This window comes from Podarcis muralis, chromosome 1 (genome assembly GCF_964188315.1).
Source record: "Podarcis muralis chromosome 1, rPodMur119.hap1.1, whole genome shotgun sequence".
Classification (NCBI taxonomy): Eukaryota; Metazoa; Chordata; class Lepidosauria; order Squamata; family Lacertidae; genus Podarcis; species Podarcis muralis.
The window spans coordinates 134,553,085-134,575,523 of record NC_135655.1 but is presented as its reverse complement, the minus strand read 5'-3'; the positions used below and the strand labels follow the sequence as shown (position 1 = coordinate 134,575,523).

The following is a 22,439-nucleotide window of genomic DNA, read 5'->3' as shown; positions in this document are numbered from 1 at the left end:
AAGGGCAGTGTTGTAACCCAGATGATATAAGAGGGATGATGGCAGTCCAATCAAGATGGCTTTTCTGGCCATAGTTTTCAGCCATGGGCTGACAAACTTCTCGTTGGTTAATAATCCCTTCCCCAGGCCGAATACTGAGATCTTGAGCCAGTATCTCAAGGCAGCCCACCATGCTTTGATGGAGAGTGGGCATTCACCTGTTTCCAGAAATAGAATTGAATTTGGGACACAGTTTGGGACCTGTAATAGGGACCGATTAATACTCTACAGCCTTTTAAATGTGTTTGTGGGAGGGGTTTGTTGTTTTGTTGATTTTAACAATTTACTTGTGTTTTTACCTTGTATTTTATCCTCTGAACCACGCTGAGATCTTGTGATGAAGGGTAGTACTGTATATAAATCTAATAAACAACAACACCTTTTTGACAAAATATTTGTGCTGAATGGAACTGGCTATCTGAACCTTCTGATGAAGAACCTTATCACAAAGGGTGTATGAATAAACAGCCAATCTGAAGCAAATAATAACTTTAATTTTGTTAGGACTGTACAATTTGAATTTCACACATTGCCGTAGTTTAGAAGGCTTTTCTTCATCGATTGGAATAAAAGATAATTGCTAATAAAATAGAAGGAAATGCTTTATATCTAGCTTTTGTGTGGAGTACAATTGGATTAAAATAATGAAAGCTAAAGCACCAGCTCAGGAAAGTAATGATGAGAAAAGTGAATCAGCCGCCATGCACACTTTAATCTCCTTGTTTTGAAAACTTTGTGACAGAAAGGTTTTTACTCTGTCAAATAAATGTATCAGTAATCTAAGCTTCTATTAGAATGTAGAAACAAGTTGCTATACTTCCTTCTCCTATAGATCTGTATCCAAAGTCCATTATTTTAAACAAAGATGGAAGGTTGGTGTCCCTTGCACTGCTGCTGTGGCAACCAGTTCATGTGTCCAAAAATACAAGTCAGTGCTTTTTTTCTTAAAAAAAATGTTTAGGGGTACTCTCATTTTCCTACTCATATTGAATTACTGCCCCTCAATGAGGCCAAACTTAGATTCACAAAATGTTTAGGAGTATGCGTACCCCTGCGCACCCCCAGAAAAAAAGCACTGATACTAGTTAAGGAACAGAGAACTGTTGTAGTGTTTGTGGGCCTAGAGTACCAATAAATATTTTGATTCACTATAGCAAAAAGCCAGTTGAGGACTCCTCTTTAATAAATGGTTGCCACTACCAACTTTACTTTACTACACAGTGTTGTAAGCATAGAGAAGCAAGGCTTAGCAAGTGCACTGTTTACTGATCCTGTAATACCCATTTAACTCTCAGTACAGATAGCCAGATAGCTGTAAGCATGAGCAGTCAGCTGTGGGGACACCATGTGCAAGCAGGACTTTAGGGAGCAAGTCCAGGTTTCTAATTCAATGAGTTTTGTTGAAACATTCAATATAAAGAGTATTGAAAATAACATGTGGGCATTGATTGGTAATGTTCTAGTTATTCCTAGACTGGCATAGTCTAAATGTAATTTCAGTACTTTCAAACAGAGCCTCTCTAGATAGCACTCTCTGATGTACAGGACATTGTATTCTGTGGTGGGCATAGATCCAGATGCAAAAATAAGTGGAACAAAGGATGCGATTCTTATCTTTTTACAGCAGGCTATATTCCATTCTAAAGTCAAACATTTCCGCATCCGCACATACACCCCTCCCATCTTCCATCCATGCAAGCAAGATTTGTTATCCCAGTTCAAGGCATTTGAATGATGAAAAAGCACTTGAGAAGGGTGTGGAGCAAAAGGTAAAGGACCCCTGGACGGTTAAGTCCAGTCAAAGGCAACTATGGGGTGCTGTGCTCATCTCTCTTCAGGCCAAGGGAGCCGACATTTGTCCACAGACAGCTTTCTAGGTCATGTGGCCAGCAAGACTAAACCGCTTCTGGTGCAACAGGCACACCGTGATAGAAACCAGAAACACATAGAAATGCCATTTACCTTCCCGCCACAGTGGTGCCTCTTTATCTGCTTGCACTGGCATGCTTCTGAACTGCTAGGCTGGCAGAAGCTGCCTACTGCTCCTAGGCCAGGAAAGCTAATATTCTGTCTTGAGAATTAGTCATTTTATTTTATAAACACTTCAAATATAAATATTTTTATATTAGGGGTGGCTAATCTGTAGCCCTCCAGATGTTATTAGAGTCCAACTCCCATCATTCCCAGTTGGCATGGCCAATGATTAGGGGTGATGGGTACAAGGCAGACTTTGGTCTTTCAAATTTCAGTGGCACCCTGTGTGAGGCCGAAATTTGACACCCCCAGCCTCTTGCCTTCTGTTCTGCTCCATTCACTATGACATAGTTGCAACACCCTGTGGCATCATCTAAGCTCAGCGCCCAGTGCAGTGGAACCAGGCGTGCTGCCCCAATTCTGCCTCTGATGGTAGTTGTGGCCCAACATCATCTGTTTGACAAGCCACTCTTACTGTATTTACTGTAATACTATAAATACCTTGAATGTGCCTTCACTGTCAGCATAGCAACTCCTTCCATCAGCAAAATTATTTCCTTTTAAAAAGCAAGAAGGAGATTATGTAAGTAATATCTTCTATTAAAGTAAGAGCTAATTGTTAATAGGAAAGTTAAGCAGCAGGCCACTTCAGTGGATAGTTTCTGTTTCCTTCTCTGTGCACAATTTTTTGTAGTGGTACCCTATTATGTGGAATGCTCTCCGGTGCAAGTGTGCTTGGCATTGGTGCTAAGCATTGGTGCTATTTTGCTGCTAAGAAAAGGCTTATCTTTCTGCCCTGGGCATTTGAAGTGTTGGTTTGTGTAGTATTAACTGTGATATGTAGCACTCATCTGATTTTAGTCTCTCTTACTGTTAAGAGAGAAAGATTGGGCAAGAATGAGGGCACAAGGAGAAGGGGACAACAAAGAACGAGATGGTTGGACAGTGTTCTCAAAGCTACTAACATGAGTTTGACCAAACTGTGGACCAGGCAGTGGAAGACAGGAGAGCCTGGTGTGCTCTGGTTCATGGGGTCACGAAGAGTCGGACACGACTAAATGACAACAACAACTGTTAAGTCAGTTTTTAGTATTTATGGTTGTCTTTTACCCTGCTCTGGGATCCACCAAGTTGAAGAGTGACTTATAAATGCCATTAAATAAATAAATATCATGTATGACAATCTCCCTCTGGAGGCTGTGGGCTCTCCTTCCTTAGAGGTTTTTAAGCAGAAGTTGGATGGCCATCTGCCATGGATGCTTGAACTGAGATTCCTGGATTGCAGGGGGTTGGACTAGATGACCCTTGGTTGAGGTTACCAGACGTCCCCGTTTCCCGGGGACAGTACCCAGATTTACAAATCAGTCCCCTGACAAAATCCATCTATTTAGTAGGAAGTTGAAAAGTGTCCCTGGATTCACTGAAAAAAATCTGGTTCTATGACATGAATATTTTTGCATCTAGTTTCAACACTGCATTCTGGTTCATCTAGAATTAATCTGTGTTGATTGTGACCATTAAGACAAACATTGTGGGATTTTTGCTGGGATGTAGTCTCAGAATTCCTTGGGTAGATGTCAAATAATTTCAGAATGTGCTATTGGCTCTGCTGTTCAGTGTGGGGTGTTTATCCCTGCCATGCCCCAAAAACAGTGCTAGGAGGAGGGCCGGCTAGGCTGCCTGCCACTAATTTTGAAACACGATTAGACACTTCCTGCTGAAGTCAGCAGGCCAGAAATCTCAACAACACATTCATCAATTGAAAATATTGAACCATGTTTGGATGGCAAATTGAGATAAAAGGTAAATTATTGGATTAACCTGATAAAACTGGGCAGCCATCCATTCAAGATATGCTGCAGGACTTTCCTGTTTAATCAAGATCTTGCCTGATAGATGTGAATAAATGGTACTGGGTTTTATTTTGGTGCAAACGGCAAGTTGAGTTATTCATGTGTTGCTTTTTATCTTTCTTCTGGCATTCAGAAACTGATATACACATATTATACATCAGAAAATAAAGCAGTTTAGAAGTAGAGAGCTAAAAGAGAGACAGAGAGAGAGAGAGATGTTTTGCAGCTTTTTTTCCTTTAAAAAAAGAGCAACAACCCCAGAAAATGAAACATTTTTCTACATTATTTGGGTTGTAGTCAACTAACTTTTACTAGAGTAGACCTGCTGAAATTAATGGACTTAAGTTAATCATGGTAATTTCAATGGGTCTGCTCTGAGTAAAAGTTAGTTGAATGCTACCCTTTATTATAATTTTCAACCCACTTCAAAAATCTACAGTAAAAATATTTTTGTCTCTAATAACTGAACTTTCTACTGCAATACCACTTGGCTACCATCCTGAGTTTTTGGTCATTCTGGGATATAATTCTTGCAGGATAACACTGTTGCAGCATAAACATTGTTGAATTCAGGGGGAAACAAGTTTATATATCCATGCATATGAGCCATTCAGCCTAAGAGACTGAATTATAAATCAGGAAGTTCCTGGTCTGAATTTCACCTCTACCATCAGTAGCCTGAGGCAAGCCTCTATTCTCTCAGCTTCACTTCTAGAATTAATACTATTGCAAGGATTGCAACAAGCTAATGTTTGGACACTCAAAACATTACATAAATGCTAATTAATAGTATTGAACAAGAAATGAAATCCAGTAATGAAATCTGTAGCTGTGAAGGGATAACACAGAGGGATAATTTGCTATATAAGCCTTGCAGAAGAGTCAGAGGGAAAAGTGCATCTCATTGCTGATCTCAGCTGCTGTGGTAACTCATGATAACCTTACTGTCACTGACACGGAGGCAGAGTTAATTCTTGTCTTCTAAACTGCTGAGCAGAAAACTAGACAAAAGAGAACAGCACAGTTTAAAGGATGATTTAGTTGTTTGTACTTTGTTAAATTTCAGATCTGGTCTATCCATTTGCATTTTTAGTTTGACACAGCAGTAGCCAATTGTAGCTCCAGGTAATGCTTCTGGAAAAGAGAGGCATCACATATCTGCTTCAAGAAGGAAGCAGTCCATGCTGCTCCCACAACCTGAGTTCCTTCTTTTTTCACTCTCTTCAGGTGTGGGGTGGGACTGAACCTCTTTGCATTTGGTTTTACAGAACTGAGAACACTGTGAGCAAAAGGAAAAGGGCAAGATTCAGCCCACGAGTCCACTATTGCAACAATATTTCTGCACGCTTCTCCCCACATGCCCCCTTGCAGCTCCCCAAATTGGTTCTGGTGGGATCAGGAAAAGCTACTGAACAGTGTGGGGGAAGATGGGATCATTCAGTCTGGCAAACAGAAATGCCATAGCACATGAGTAGGCAGACTAAGGTCCAGGGGCCAGATCCAGCCCAGTCGCCTTCTAAAGGCCCATGGACTGTCTGGAAATCAGCGTGTTTTTACATGAGTAGAATGTGTCCTTTTTTTAAAAAAACCGCATCTCTGGGTTATTTGTGGGGCATAGGAATTCATTCATCCCCCCCCCCAAAAAATATAGTCTGGTCCCCCTCAAGGTCTGAGGGACAGTGGACTGGCCCCCTGCTGAAAAAGTTTGCTGACCCCTGCCATAGCACTACATTGAATTCTTCCCACAATGGGCTCATGTGCCACCCGCTCTAGTCTATTCTCATTATGTCCACATCAGAAACATTAGTTAGTCTCAACTCTGTTCAGAATCATTAATTACTGTTTGAAGCAATCTTGTTTCAATAAAGTTAACACCAGCTGCAGCTTGTCTTGATTCAGACGTAGTGAAGCCACTGTAAGTTGAAAACAGGCAGAAGTGCTGAAGAAGGAGAGGTGAGGCAGCTGCATTTGTGCCCAATGCTTATGGTGAATCAGGCCACTGATTTGTCACCACAAGTCCGCTCGCCCCTCTTGGTGTGGCAGCGTTGCAGAACGGCAGAGGCTCCACTGAGGCCCCGATGATGGAACAATGATTTCAGTGCCCTTCCTGATAGGCGGTGGGGTCTTATGCCCCCACTGCGTATCAGGAGCCAGATCCTAGTCTGCACCCTGCTTTGGTGAATGGGGTTGCAGGCTGGGATTTGGGCTGTGCCATGGGGCGGAGCCGACGGAGCGGGAAGGCTTCTCTTGGGTCCACCCCTTGGCCATTTAAGCAGTCTGCATCCAGGGTACTACCTGTTTGTTCCTTCAGCGGTTGGGCATTGGGGGAATCCGATCTCTTGGATAGAGGGGAGGTTGTAGTCTCCGCCTGCTCCTCCAAATGCTGGGGTATCCTGTTAAAGGGATCCAGCGGGGGGAGGGAGTAGTCATGTCTGTGTGCCCATGTGGGTCCAGGGCTGAAGGCACTCCCCCAGATGGCAGTCCCTGCGGGGGTCACCCTATTTGATGTAAGTCTTAGGAACCCCCACCCAGATTGACTACACATCACTTCTGGCAGGCGGGCAGAAAGTATTTTGATTGCCCCATGTCTAAGCCAAACCTCTTCCATCTGTATTCAGGAAAATTGTGGCCTGTTTTGATCCAAACCAATCTTATTGGTCTCTTATTTATATGGGTTGGGGTATGGAGAGCATAATGCCCTGGACCTGCAACTACATGTTAAACATGAAAATAACGAATTTGTCAGTAATAAATATGAATATGCAGCTAAGGTAGCCCAGTTCTTGATGTTTCTGATCAACATACCTTTTCTAAAAATTGTGGAAGCTGTAGAAGAATTATTCAGAAATATTTGCATTGAATGCTGAGGCATTCTCACTTATGAGGGAAATAGTGTTTGATGCATGTAGCTTTCAAGTATTACATGTTAGGCCAATCTTTTTTCCAAATAAGAAACTTAGGAGTTTTGGAGACATCCCTAGTTACTCCCCACTGACTGAAAAGATCTAGTAAAGGAAGGGATCGTAGTGAATCCCAAAGGTATATTTGACTGCTTTTTATAGTCTGGCAAATATCAATTTTTTAAACATCTCATACACCATGTCAAGGTTGGCAGAGAAAATAAATTGATCTAGGATTATATTTCCATTTTAATAGCCTAATTTGACCCATTAGTATTATTTATCTGTTTTAGTTATCTAAATCCTGCCTTAAGGTAGCTTTTAAAAGATGCATAATAAACAATGTCAACATCATCAGGATCCTATCCACAAGACAGTTGAAGGTAGAACTGAGGTTTGGATGTGTTGTCTCCCATCTGGGTTCAAAATATTGTGCAGAGCCTACATACAGGGAACAAACATTCCTACTTCAGACCTTTCCGCTCCAACTCATGAAAATTTATATATTTCAAGCTTTTTTTCTTTTTGAACATACTTAGAAGTTTGTATGACAGACCTAAAAACGAAGCCCTTTTATATTTCACAGAGATGATATGAGCACTCACCCACAAAGTCTGTGCTTTGATACTTGCTATGTCAATGGGCTTCAGCTGACTTGATTTGAAATGGAATATGCATCCAGTCCAAAGAAAATCTGCCTGTGTTTCAAGCTACACATTGAGAGTTTTGGTTGGCTTACCTAGGACCCTTCATGTTGTGTTCCTCTTGCATTTGTTCATCATGTCCTCAGTCAGAGCCTGAAGAGATTTGAAAGATGTGGAAACAGATATTTGGCTCCTTGGAGAATAGCTAATTTAAATGACACTTTTGAACATGCTTGTATTCAAGTAGACAAAGATGCGCAGAAGTGGGTATCTGGCAAAATATCAGTAATGAAGGTATTTATTTATCAGTCCCATATGTCTTCCATTTTATCTTCACATTAATCCTGTCACATAGGTCTGTCTGAGGGTGACTGACTGAGTTCACCCAGCAAGCTTTGTGGCTCAGTATGGTTTCGAATCCAAGCCTCTCAGTTCAACACCCTGTCCAATATACCCTGTGGCTCTGTAGGTGTTTTATAGATACATATGATAAAAGTTTGAAAACATGAATAAGGAAATGCAATATTGCCATTGCATTTATATGGCCACAGCTGGAGGAACATTAACTAAAGGCCTCTGCAGAGCTTTGGTTGGAGTGAGATGTATACATGGCTGGGGAAACCACGATCGTGCTCTCTAGTTGAAGCTTCCCTATCCAACATTTTTCCGGGTGTACAGACTGCAGATTTGGAGCATATTTACTTTGGAGCTTATGTTGGGGTTTATTCATCTTATAGAAGGTCAGATATGTTGAGAGGATAGGACCAGCAGATGTGATCACAATCTCTGCCTCCATCCTTACATCTAACATCTGATCAATATATGCAAGAGGCTTAATATGTGAATTTCTTACTAATGCAGAGTGCTGGCAGTGATTACAATAGCATCATCATAATCATATATCATACTCCAGTAGACAATGATTTAAGTCACGGTAGCTAAGCGTCCTCCAAACAACCTTTTGACATTCATTATTCTAAAAACAGTTCCTAAGGATCCTGTGTGAGCATTGCTGGCTAGATTCAACAAAAGGGTTGCATCCCAACTTTTACCAGAATTCCATACATGTCTGCTCAGAAGTAAGCTAAATGCAGGTAGGAATACGGTGCAAGTTATGTTCCTATTCAATGTGACTTGTTGTGACTAACATTTCACATTCATTTTAGTTGGGCCTAAAGGCAACTAGCTGTCTGGATCCAGCATATTCTGAGATATAAGAAGTACTTTAAGTATTCGGACAGAACTCTTTTAAATAATTCTGTATACAGTGGTACCTTGGTTTACAAAAACAAACTCCGCTAATCCAGAAATATTACCTCGGGTTAAGAACTTTACCTCAGGATGAGAACAGAAATCGCGTGCCAACAGTGTGGCGGCAGCGGGAGGCCCCATTAGCTAAAGTGGTGCTTCAGGTTAAGAACGGTTTCAAGTTAAGAACGGACCTGCAGAACAAATTAAGTTTCTAACCAGAGGTACCACTGTAACTGCCTGTATTTTGTGTATAGAACTCAAACCCGTCTTTTGCTGTTTTCTGTTTGGTTTTGTTTCAGTTTCATGTAGGAGTATCTTCATCACAAGCAAATACTGATGATATACTTTCATAGCACGTCACATGTTCAAACAGCATAAAACATTATCTCCCTAATCCTTCATTACAATAATCAGTAAACGTCTCATTTATAGTTCTAACAATAAAAACATGAATGAGATCACAGACTCTCATAATTAAATCTCACCCCCCCCACCTTGTTAAATCCTAATTATAATATACATAATCCCAAAATTTTTATTTCAAGGTCACAGATGATAGCAAATCGATTTTTCCCCAATCACGAGTTAGTATTTTAGTACATTAAGATACTGTTTCTAGTTATCTGCTTACAGAAGTCTTCTGTTGTAAAGCACACAAGACCTGCTGCCCTAAACTTTTGTAGGAACATTCCCTGTAATTAACACAAGAGAAGTCATTGTATTCATTTTTTCATTGGGGCAGGCTCGTTAAAGGACCAACAAGGCTTGCATTAACACAGGTTCTTGTGTCGTCGTTCTTAATATCCCACTAGGCTGTAGGGTCATCTGCGGCCCTTTCTCTGAACTCCGCATATTCTAGGGCAGCAGTGTGGTGTAGTGGTTAAGTGTGGTAGACTCGTAACCTGGTGAACCGGGTTCGATTCCCCGCTCCTCCACATGCAGCTGCTGGGTGACCTTGGGCTAGTCAGACTTCTTTGAAGTCTCTCAGCCCCATTCACCTCTCAGAGTGTTTGTTGTGGGGGAGGAAGGGAAAGGAGAATGTTAGCCGCTTTGAGACTCCTTCAGGTAGTGATAAAGCAGGAGATCAAATCCAAACTACTTCTTCTTCTTCTTCCCCAGCAGTCAATTTGGCTTTGAGGATGATATGCTGATAGTTAAACAGATGCCATCCTCTGTCAGGATAGGGTGAGGATATAACTCCCGCATAAATAGAAAACACAGTAATCCAGTTATGGTAGTTGCATTCAATAGTTATCTTCTATTCCTTCTTTTGCCACTTGTCCGGTTTTTATTTTATACCATAAGAGGAGGCAGGGACAGCAGGGAAAACATGTCTATAAACTCACCATTGAGGATGTGCTAACGTATTCCACCACCCCACCCCCGTAAGTGAATTCTGGGGGTTGGTCTGGGTGCTTAAAAGTAGACTCCCTAATACGCCCCTTGGAGTCTAAACCCTCCTCGCCACAAGAAGCTGTGGCTCCATTATGACTCCTGTGCTTCCTATTTCTCTGTATCCAGACCCACTAATCTGGTCCTCGTGGTCACTATCAGAGTAATCAGACTTACTTGAGGAATTCCTCCTGGACTTACGTCCCCTTCTCCTGGTTCTCTGGGATCTTTTTCTCCTGTGCTGCGACCTATGTGGTTCGGGGCTCATAAAACTGTCAGATAGGCTAAAGCAGTGTGGTGAACCTATGGCACGCATGCCAGAGGGGGCACTCAGAGCCCTCTCTGTGGGCATGTGCGCGCCCAACACAGAGCCAGCAGCAGAAGGCGAGGGCAGCACGTTGATGAGGCCTTACACATCCTTTGGCCGGGGCCAATGGGAGTGGAGTCAGAAGTGGAGTGGAGGCTTCGCGTTCCTACTTGTGTGCAAGCAGGAGCAGGGCGGGGATCTCTCAGCTAGGAAGCACGAAGCCTCCTCTTCTGAGAGATCCCTGCCTCCACTCCTGCTTGCACGCATGTAGGAGTGGGATCAGACAGCTCCGCTGAGGAGCACCTGGCTGCCTTCAGGTGGTGCAGGGGCTCTCAGATGCAGCTTCTGGGCTGCCTCCACCTCCCCCAATTCCAGCAGCTATTCAGCTTAGCTGCCTTCACGGGGGTGCGGGGGATCTGATGCGGAAGTGGGGGCTCCTTTTCTCTCTTGAGGGTAGTGCAGCCACAAACCCCACAATGGAAAGCGCGACGGAGCCTGCACCTCCCCAGCTGAGCAGCCCCGTTCCAGCTCCTGTTCCCGTGCAAGCAGCAGTGCTGCCTAGCAGAGCAGCCCGATCCCACTCCTACTTGGCTGCAAGCAGGAGCAGGCTGGAGGGGTGGGGTGGCGGCAACATCCCTTACCTGCTCACTTGCCACCCCAGGCCAGCCTTCCCTCACTCTGAAAACAGAAATGTGGCACTCAAAACGGAAGTTATACTCAGAACAGAGCATGCTCGGCTTCCAAGAAAGTTCCAAAACCGGAACCCTCATTTCTGGGTTTGAAGTGTTCAGTTTCCAAGTAGTTCGAGAACTAAGCTATTCGAAAACCGAGGTACCACTGTATTGCTCCACTCTCCACATGGATGCGCCAACCTCCCCTTCTAATCTTAAGACCTCAGTATTCAGGTTAAATTGCCATGTTGGCACTTTGCGATAAATAAGTGGGTTTTGGGTTGCAGTTTGGGCTCTCGGTCTCTAAAAGGTTCGCCATCACTGGCCTACGTCGTCCTCCCATTGTTTTTTGATTACGTCGAGGGGGGTTGTGGGATTTTGTAGCAGTATTTTGTATATTGTGGATACCATCCCTTTGCTGTGTCCCTTTGTTAGGAAGAGGTTTTCAAAGGTTGTCAAGGGCCTAGTTGCTGCTGATTTTACTGCTGGATTGTTTAAGAGGGCATGTAATTGGTGGTGTGCTAGCCAGGGCATTTGGGTGTCCCCTAGTTTGTCTTGTATTTCTTGTGTTGATATGGGTTTGTTATTTTTGTAGGTCTGCTAGGCGGTATAAGCCTTTGGCTTGCCAGGTTTTTATCTGGAGGTTTTGTGCTGCGTGGTGGAATAGTGGGTGGTGTGCCAGGGGGATTAGTGCGGATGGGGGTAAGTGGGCATTTTGCCTCTTTTAAAGTGGTGTGAAGTGCATTAATTTGTATGTAAAAAATGATTCTATACTGGAAAAAGTGTCTCTGGGAGAAGAATTTTGTCCATTCTTGATAGAATTGTTCTTCTGTCCAGTAAGGAAGACAGAAGGGGAAGAGGGTCAGAGAGACAGAGGTATGCTTCAAATTGTGCATTTTTCTTTGTGGAAAATCATAAGACTTTTGCCTTCTTTTCAGCAGTTGCTTTGAGTGTGGCTGCACACTTTCATTTAAATTATGTCTCAGCTGGAAGAAGATGAGTTTGTTTTATGTAGCAGTCAGAGGTTCAGAACAATATCAGTCACTGAGCTACCAGAATGGTAAATTAAATCTGGAGAGAGTGAAGGAGCTTGCTCATCACTACACACTGATATAGAAGCAGCAAAGAGGGAGAGCTGAAACAGGCCCAAGTGTTTATGTTCTTGATGGAAACGTACAAATCATTTCCTTCCTTCCTTTAGTTGTCGTGGTCCATCACTTTAGTCCATTTTCACCTTGCTAAGGGATTCTGAATGGGCCTCCCTGCTCTGACACCTAATTAATCTCTCACAAGCCTGTTCTTGCAGCCTGTCTGTCTGCAGTCCCCCCCCCCATCGTATCTGAGTTACTCATAATATATATTCCTTTCTTGGGTTGTCTTTTCCCCTGAAGATGCAGCTTTCAATTTCTCTATTGGGAACTGTCTGATATAAATCAATGTGTTCTTCTTGTTCTACCCCACAGGAATTTATCAGCAGTCTCTAGCACATTCTTTCTCTCTTTGCATTTCTGTCAGAAGTATGATATGGTAATTGTTAGGAGTACACAATTTGTTCAGTGCTAATTGATTATTTCAAACTATTTTACCTACATCTTTCTCTATTCAGATAATGTAAACACTATTGCCACAAATACAGGCTTTATCGAAGACTCGTGTTATAATTTGGAGCATAGACTGTGACAACTGAAAGGAATCACATAGGTCATCTTGTGCTAATGTGACTCAGCCACCTTTCATATCCTGTGAACATGCAGCCTGCCATTCCCCCAGATTGTTTCTTTGTGTCTCATTGGAATGAGCTCTCACAGCCTGTGCTGTGCTTGCATGGTGCCTGCATTCCAGAACTCTCCTCTAATGCCAGAAATGTAATGATGTGCTGAATCTCTAATAACCTATTCAATTCACTGTGTAATTGATTATTGACTTACAAAAATGGCCACTGCCATTAGGATTTAAACAGCTGGGTGTGATAAATATAAACAGCATTCCAGACTTGCAAAACAGAAGTTAACTCCCGCTGGAGAATTGGCCACAAAGGACAGAATATACCTTTGAAAACCATTTGCTGGGGAATAAGAAGGGGGGCGGGCGGGGGGCTGCTCTCTCTTTGCTCTGCATGACGGCTTCTAGGAAATATAGGACTGGCTACCATTGGAAACAGGATGCTGGGTCAGATCTAACAAGGCTATGTGTAAATTCTTAAGAAATTTCTGGGCAATTTGAAACACTGATAGTCTTCAGTTGTAAAGCACATTGGTGGTGGACTACACATTCACACAAGCACAGATACATGCGTCTCATCGCCCACTCTCACACAAAGGAAGACAGGTGTGCACATGCAACACAGAGACACACATGCATTCTTGCACAGTCATGGAGAGAGAGACATGTGGGAAGGGTCACTGCCATGCATCCATTTGCCTTTTTTTCTAAAAAACAACCCCTTTTTTATTTGTTTTTCTGTTTTATCATATCATCATTGCATACCGTATTATAGTCATATTCAGGATATTAAGAGGGGGAAATAACATAAATGTAAGACATAAATAAATATTAGTAGTAACATACAGTAACTTCTTCCTCCAATTTTCCATTTAAACACACACAGCCTGCCCACATCTCCCATCTGCCAAACAGGGAAGAGTTATTTCCATATGTGTATCTTCTATTAAAATGTGGCAGATCACTTTCCTATGAGGCTAATAGTAGCAGAAACACAGTGATCTTCGTGTGATTAAATCTTAACCTCCTTTGTTCTCCCTATCTGCATAGGGTAAGGTGGGCTCAGTGGGTCACAGGGCTTCAGTTTCACAGGTAGGGATAGCAGCTCCATCGTTTTATAAAATATCAACATTTCGTGCCTTTCTATGACATTCATTTATTGTAATTGCAATGCAAGAATGTGCATGAACAATGTAGCACATAAAACCAAAGTCAAAGAACTGGAAATAGTTTGCTCAAGTGAATCTAACTGGCACAATTAATGAGCTTGTTAGTGGCCTTGTTATGTAGAAAGGCAGGGTATAAATATTGGAAGTAAGTAAGTAAGTAAATAAATAAATAAATAAATAAATAGCGTGTTTTTTTGTCAACATGAATAGTGTGGATGCCAAATTATAATTTGTCGGTCAGTTGTAGTTATGCTTCCTTTTGCTGTTGGAAAACATTGCCAAGTTATTCCACTATAGTTGCTTAGGATATGTCATTGTGTTCTTTTGCAGTGAGCGGTGCAGATACACCTTTCGTGGCCATAAGGATTCAGTAAACAGCATTGAATTTCTTCCTTTCTCCAACATCATTCTCACCAGCTCTGCAGACAAGACATTGTCTCTTTGGGATGCCAGAACAGTAAGCTAACTTATTGCTTTGGGAACTGAGTGAACTCATAAAAGCTGGACAAACACACTGCTTGCTTGATGGGAAATATTTGAATCTTTTGTAATAATATCTCAATCAAGTGGATGACGTCAAGTTATAGGGAGGAAGTAGGAGGGAAATGAGGAATGTCCCAATTTAATAAAGGTGATTTCCCCCTCTGGAATCCAATAACTTATGCATTTAGAGACCACTGTACTTTACGTAAACATCACTTATATAATATATAATATTTCTGAACACTGAACACCAACTTTTTGTAAGTTTCCTTCCATTGCCAGGTGCTTTGGGAGCTTGTTCTGTGGACTCCTGCCTATCAGTCTTGGGCTCAGTCATCTCCTGATCTACTACAGGAGACTCAGCCCTGATTCTGGTCTGGCTCCTTAGCTGGTGACTCCGAGGCCTCCAACCCTGTGTTTTAAAGGCCCTGTGGACTTTGAGGTCCTGACACCACCTCCCCCTCCATGGTCTCAATCCAATGGGCTTGGCTTGTGCAGATAGCCACAATGGAATTGCTGACATGGGCATGAATAACTTCCCACAAACAGTCCTTGGGTAGGTGGCACTTCCAGTCAGCGAGGCATTATAAGAGTCTCTGATGCATTCATGAGTCTAGAATTTGAGCCACTTCATATTCTTCCTGCCTGTTGTCCGTGAGTGGTGTGGCTGGAGGTTGGTGTCTTTCTGCATCTGGATTTAGCATAGCTGAAACCAGGAGCAACTGATGAAACACTGGATGTACTATGTTGAAGGTAGCTGAAGCCTGTAAGCAGCAGGGTTTTCAGAAAGGGGCAAAGCTGTTATCAGGGTTGGGGCAATGGTGGAGGAAGGGTGTGCGGGGTGTGTGTGGTCTGCCCCAGGTGTCATCACTGGGGTGTGTGTGACAAAATGAGTTTTTTTTTAAAAAAAATAATAAATTGGGCTCACAAAACTTTTTAGGAGTGACGTGGTGGCTTAGGCGCCTGCAGGTTCCACGCTGCCTGAAACGGCAGCATGGGACTTGTGCCTGCCTACTTCCTTTCCCTCAGCCGCCCTACAGCTGAGGGGGCAGTGGTGGAAAGACTCCAAGCGTTGGAGAGGCTTGCCCCACCCCCACAGGCAGCTCACCCCCCCCCAGGCAGATTGCCCTGCCCCCTGCTGCAGGACACGCCCCCACACCAGGCACCTGAGTGGCTAGCTACGCCGCTGGGTGGGGGGACCTACTTACAATCTATTTTACTAGAGAGGCATTCAGTGTCAGTTGGAGAGTTGATGAGCATACTCAAGAGGGTTCTCAGCCTGCCATTTGTGGTCAGCATAGGCCTTGTATTTGGCATGGTTCAACTTGACTCTGAGGTCCTCCTGGATAGCCTGATAAGAAGAAGAAGAAGAGTTTGGATTTGATATCCCGCCTTTCACTCCCCTTCAGGAGTCTCAAAGCGGCTAACATTCTCCTTTCCCTTCCTCCCCCACAACAAACACTCTGTGAGGTGAGTGGGGCTGAGAGACTTCAGAGAAGTGTGACTGGCCCAAGGTCACCCAGCAGCTGCATGTGGAGGAGCGGAGACGTGAACCCGGATCCCCAGATTACGAGACTACCGTTCTTAACCACTACACCACACTGGCTCCAGCAGCTGGAAATTGGTGGAAGAAGTGACATCTGGGAAATAGAGGGTTTGGAAGTATTGCTGAGGAAAAACTGAGAGCTGTTATAGGCCAAATTCTGCTATGCCCAACAGATCTACCCAGTTCTGCTGTTGATGGGAAGACCAATACCAGAGATGTTGCTCCTATGTAGGGCTGATCCCTTCTGTCTGCCCATCACTTTGAGGATGATAGGCTGAAATATAGGCATGGATTTCTAGCAGGTTGCATAGGGCATGGCAGAACTATGGCCTTTGGCCTAAAACAGTGTGGGCCAAGAATCCATGTAGATGGAATAGAGTTGCTGTTTCATGGGTACTTGGGGTTCTCTGGTAAGAAATGAAGTGGGTCATATTAGTGAGGACTTTAGTGACAACAATGTGGTTGTGAATTGCCTAGAGGGGAACTGGTCTGTGCAGAAGTCCCTAATCAATATTTGTCATGGTCTGGGTAGTCTTTTCTTCTTTTGTATGATTACTTAAAGTACCAACCACAGTCACTGCCCCCACCCCACCCCACCCTGCTCAGAGATGGACACTTAATCTTTTAACTGTTCTATTTGCCTGAATTCAGATCACTTCAGTAAAAATTGTTTTACTGTCTGAAACGCTAACTGTGGCTGGTAGCTGGCTGCCTTTCCAAGCAGAAAAGGGTATGCATGTTGCAAATGAAATGAATGCATGACAGAATGGCATCTTCACATAAGAAATACTAACTCTTCTTTCTGCTTTTGACAATGCATGCTGCTGATTGCTGACAGTCACATCAGGAGAGAATCTGCATTAAAAAAAAGCATTCTGTAAATTTGTTGTGTAATGCCAATGCATGGCACAGCATATTAAGAAATCATCGCCTAGATATAACAGACAGAGCACACACATAGTTCCAATACATGTTTACTCTGGCTGGATCAGACGAGGACCACAGAAATAACGACAGTGAGATGAGCAGAGTGACGATCTTAAGCTCAGAGACTGAAAACAGTGATGAGAAATTCGGGGTGAAAAAATTATCAAAAGATTGGTATCAAAGACTGCTCACAAGCTCTCACATGTATGGCAGGAGATTGTTTTGTGCATGAGCAGCCAAGCTCTGTCAAAATTTGCTATGGTTTTGCAAAACTTTTGGTTTTGCTAAGCCAAGGTTTGACTTAATTAGTTGTGTGAACCAGGCTAATAATATCTGTTCCTTAAGTACACAGCCTCTTATATTCTTTCTGCAATATGCAGCAGCCTCTGATGATGAAGCAGTGGCTGTAACTATTGTTAGATACATTAGGCATCGTAAGAAACCATGTTCTACAAACCCACTTCACATTATGGTTTCTGATTCTGGTTTGTTAGCATATTTCAAACTGTGGTTTGCTAAATCATTCCACGCTGCACTTTTTCTTCTTTGACCATGAATGTGATGACTTCATTGAACCATTATGTGATATATCTGTGCTGGCTTATAGGCTCTATAAATAACTTTCCTTAAACAATAACATTTTATTTAAATTATACTAAGAGAAAATACCAAATAGAAAAATAAGAACAAGATGTAGAAAGCAACAAGAAGTTTTCAGCTTAAATGTGGGTATCATTGTTCACTCTAATACGTTGTGGGTCATTTCACCCTTGAGTGGAGTGGTCTTCCTGGGGTGTTTGTGGACTGTCCTTCCTTGGGAGGGTTTTAAGCAGAGACTGGATGGTCATCTGTCAAGGATGCTTTAGCTGAGATTTCTGCATTGCTGGGGTTTGGACTTGATGAACCATGCTATGATAGCATTGCTAGTCTTAACTGGACATGTGTATCTTTCTTTCTCACTCCTCTTTGTCTCCAATCAGTCTTTTTAAAAATGTAGTTCACTCTTTTAAATCCTTCCAGGCGTACGCAGGTTAACTATGGGTTTGAGAATAAATTAAGGAATTTTTTAGAGTGTTAAATTGTGGGTGAACATATCAGACGACACAGTGATTCTTCAAACAGCTCCTGTTTATTCACAGGCCAGAACAGAACTGAAGCGTTCAGCCAGCCCGCTTATATAGAGCTCCACTACAACGCAACTGTAACACTTTCTGTAACTATCCAATCACTGAACGTCACTTTCAATCCCTTATTTGCATATGTGGACCTGAGTGAAAACTATCTACAGTATCCCCCTGCTGGCCCAGGGTGAGAACTTCAGTACATAACACAGAGAATGTGAAAAACATAGAATACCTACTCCTCTAGTACATTATGCTTTCAGCATTATATTCTTCCTCCACCTTTTTCTATTTCTTTTTGACTAGTTGAACAAGAATTTTATCTTTGTTGTTTTCCGCAGAGCAGTCTAATGTTGTCATCTGGGCAGTGAGGATTTGATACAGATGATAGGTAGCTGATGTAAAAATAATTATGTGTAGAAACCTTGAAAATGAGAAAAAAGGCCAGCAGGATATGGACCACAGCTTCAGAAAGACTGAGCTGAATCTTCTGTGAATATATAGTTGGTGTGCACTGAATGAATAGAAATACATGAATATTGAGATTGCCATGGTAAGTGAAGCAGGAGGTTTCAAAAACTGATGCAAACTAAGGTCACACATGGTGGCATCTCTATTTCTGCTCCTCCATTCCTTCATATAGATAATGTCACTCACCAGTGCTGTAGTCACAAAGGCACAGTACATCTTTTAACAGCAGTCATATTATTCCTAGAGAAACTTGGTTGTCTGCTGAGTGGCCTAATAGTCACGTGCCTCCTGAAAATCAGTGGAACTTCAGTCACAACATGTCCCATTGATTTCAGTGGGGCCTAAATTCTTCTAGTTTAATCTGGTTCCAGGTCATTATTCATTATAAACTTGCTCAACTATGTCAGTTCCATTGTATCAGAAACAGGAAATACGTTTATGTGGGAGAAAAGTTATGCTTAGGATTTGTCTGTTCTTCAGAAATAGAAGTAACAGATGGCTAAACGCTGGTCAGCTGAAGCAGCTGTCTTTTCCATTCTTCTGCCATTCCTCTTTTCTTGTTACTCCATGCCCCACTATGTCCCCAGTAGATTGGCAGGTAGCCAAGGGGGAGGGCAGGGGGCAGCTGCCCTCCCAATCAATACAAATCTGCCCCCCAACAGAAATCCTGACAACGCCCATAGGCAGGCAGTGAAGACTTGCACCCTTCCTTTGCTGCTGCTAAGGAGAAGCGGCAATGCGTTCAGCACATGGTCCAACTAAAATCATTCTTCATGCTGGCTCTTCTGCATGCATGTGGTTTGTGTGAGGGAGAGGGCGAGTTGTGTGTCTCATTTGTAGGAAATCCACTAGTGGGGGGGGGGGGAGGCAATGCTTTTCTTTACACCTTCCAGACACTGCAGTAAACTCTGTAGAAGAGGTGAATGCCTCTTTTATAAAGTGTTCAGGTTCCTCCCTCCCAACGCATCCTCATTAGGACCACTTTTAAGATGAGGCATGAATTCCACAAAAAGTCACTGGCAGACACCCTGAAGAAAAGAGGGACTGTGAACTGCAGACATCCCTCAAAGTATTTTCATCTGGAATGATTAGCTCCTCTATCTTGCAATACTGTGCATGTATTTATGCATCTAAATATATTGAATGGAATTCAACATAGCAGTTAGTGACCCCCTGTGTGACCCCTGCAAATCCACTAAACCTATTCTGGACTTTCCCTGAACCCTACATTGCAGATTTAGGGGGCACGGGGGGGGGGGGAGTCCTGTTTCACAAGTGGACCTTGTTCCACACACACAACTTAGCTGAATCCCACCCATTATTTTTCTCACTTCTATCCAAATGTTCAACCAGCTGAGTCTTCAGACAGTTGCTGTTATTATCTTTGAATCCACTTTTACATAGTATTATTATTATTATTATTATTTAATAGAATTAGAATCTATATACCACCTTTCATTTCAAGAAGCAATATCAATGCAGTTTGCAAACAAAAGCCAACAGCAAAATAACAAGAATAAAAACATTACAAAAGTACAGCTACATGCAATTAAAATACATAGTAAAACAACTACATTTTAACATCCATAATCAAAGTTAGTTAATAAACCTTTTTGAAAATATCAAAATGTTGCACTACCGAAGGTTTTGATGCAGTCTTAATATATATTTACCTCTTCTCCTATACCAGATATTCTGAGGCACTCTCACACAGTCATAGTTCAGAGTTGAGAATATGGGACCTGTTTTCTTTCATTTGGGGCCCCCCACCCTAATCCCTAGGGGCAGCCATTCACATATACTTGAATAAGTATGTTTGCTCATTCCCCAGCTGTATCACCAGCTGAAATACCCTTAACATGGACTGCAGGTACTGGAATAAGTGAAACTAGCCAACCCTGACGAAAGTATAAAACTCCCATTATGATAATGCTTTTGTTTAGAGCCAGACTGTAGCTCATAACCCAAACTTTTATAGAAAACAGCGAGAAACAACTCAGGCAGAGCACTGGCATGGATTGTGCTTTAGAATCATCAGTCTCTCTATTAGCAAACTCAGGTGACTGAATGCCTATCAATTTGGAAGCAAAATGGGGCCACCCAAAAGTAAGGTACTGTGGTACCTCGGGTTACAGACGCTTCAGGTTACAGACGCTTCAGGTTACAGACTCCGCTAACCCAGAAATTGCTTCAGAATGAGAACAGAAATCGTGCTCTGGCAGCGCAGCAGCAGCGGGAGGCCCCATTAGCTAAAGTGGTGCTTCAGGTTAAGAACAGTTTCAGGTTAAGAACGGACGTCCAGAACGAATTAAGTTCTTAACCCAAGGTACCACTGTAGTGGTTTCTGCATACTCAAGGGATTCTATAGGTATGCAGAAGTACAGTATATAACTCTGTAAAATAAAAGAAATAAAAAATAGCCACCTCCCCACCGCCACATCTTTGCCCAATGTAACAGGAAAATGACATACTTTCCCTTTTCTGCTCTCCAGATCTACCCCCATTCCTCGCTATATAGCTATATAAGTAGACACTATAAGTGTCCCTATTTTCCAGGGATAGTCCCAGAAGCCATCCGTATTTCTGATTTGATCCCGGAATGTCCCACTTTTCCATAGGATGTCCCCGTTTTCATCAGAGAAATGTTGAGAGGTACAAAATTATGCGACCTCGGAGCAAAGGAGATAAATAACTATACAACCTTTAAAAGGCATTTGAAGGCAGCCCTGTATAGGGAAGTTTTTTGATGTTTAATATTTCATTATGTTTTTATATTTGTTGGAAGCCACCTAAACTGGCTGGGGCAACCCAGTCAGATGGGTGAGGTATAAATAGTAAAAGTTGTTGTTAAATAGGGCATCTCTATTTTAATCAGAGAAATGTTGGTGGGTATTTATAAGTTTCAGAGGTAACAGATCTTAGCCAACTGTAACAGCAGGGACAGACCTTGGGGGATGGAAAATGGGGAAATAAGTTCTTTCCCCGTTATTGGCTCTTAAAACTTCCCACCATGCCGGAACACAAATACAAGGCTTCTCTTCTAGGCTGGTGGAAGCCTTGGATAGGATAACTCCTATTCTCATCTATCTCAGTCCAGTTAAGCCCAGATCTTACCCAAATGCACATAAATCCCATTCCATTCTTCTTCACCAACATGAACACTAGAACCCTCATTCTCTCCTTTCAAAGCATGTATGTCCATGCAGTCCCATTGGCAGAGAGGACAGGACTCCTGTACACATGGCAGATCCACTTGTGCTCCTCTGGATCGAGCCCTTATTGCTTCACGTGCTGTTGCATAACTAACTACATTATGTTCTAGCTTCATAGTGCAGATTCCTGTGTGAAAGCAGAGGGTAAATAAGAATAATAGTATTTCAGCAAGTAGCAGTGCATTTACAAAATTCTATGGTGGATTGAAACCTGTTTACTCAGTATTTAACTCCAGAGACATTGACAGGAGTATGATATCTGATGAGGATGGCCTTTATATCATAGGCCTCCTGTGTTGCCTTTTTGGGCATCCCCAGGGACCATGTTAGTTTTTCAATTTGTGACCTGTTGCTTTAGCTTTTGAAGCATTTACTGAATGCCATTCATGCTTGTGTTGAACAGGATTAAGTCTTCTGGTTTCATTATTTTTCAGCCTATATATATATGCTTTGAGAGTGATGCGTACTCTTTCTGCTAACCACAAGGTTCCCATTTACGTCAATCAATGAAAAAGGTGTAAATTTAATTCATTTCCATGGTCAATTTGCTTCCCTTCCCCCACCACACAAGGACAACAGGTCAGTTAGGGGACTTTCCAGTTTATGTCAATCTCAGCCTTCATCCCAATCACATGGGAAAACTGCATATAGTTTGAGCAACTCTGGACACGTTTCTCTCAACTTTGGAGCTGAGGAGGGCTCAGGAATCCCTGTACAGTTGTACCTTGGAAGTTGAACAGAATCTGTTCCCGAAGTC

At 42.6% G+C, this 22,439-nt stretch overlaps 1 protein-coding gene across 1 annotated transcript in view; it reads left to right on the top strand.

Annotated features, from left to right (window-relative positions):
* The window catches only part of SPAG16 (sperm associated antigen 16), a 409,743-nt gene that overhangs the window by 230,592 nt on the left and 156,712 nt on the right, over positions 1-22,439 (top strand). Inside the window, exon 13 of the mRNA XM_028704644.2 lies at positions 14,253-14,379. Coding sequence (XP_028560477.2) covers positions 14,253-14,379 — 127 coding nt within the window. The remainder of the gene's footprint in view (positions 1-14,252; positions 14,380-22,439) is intronic.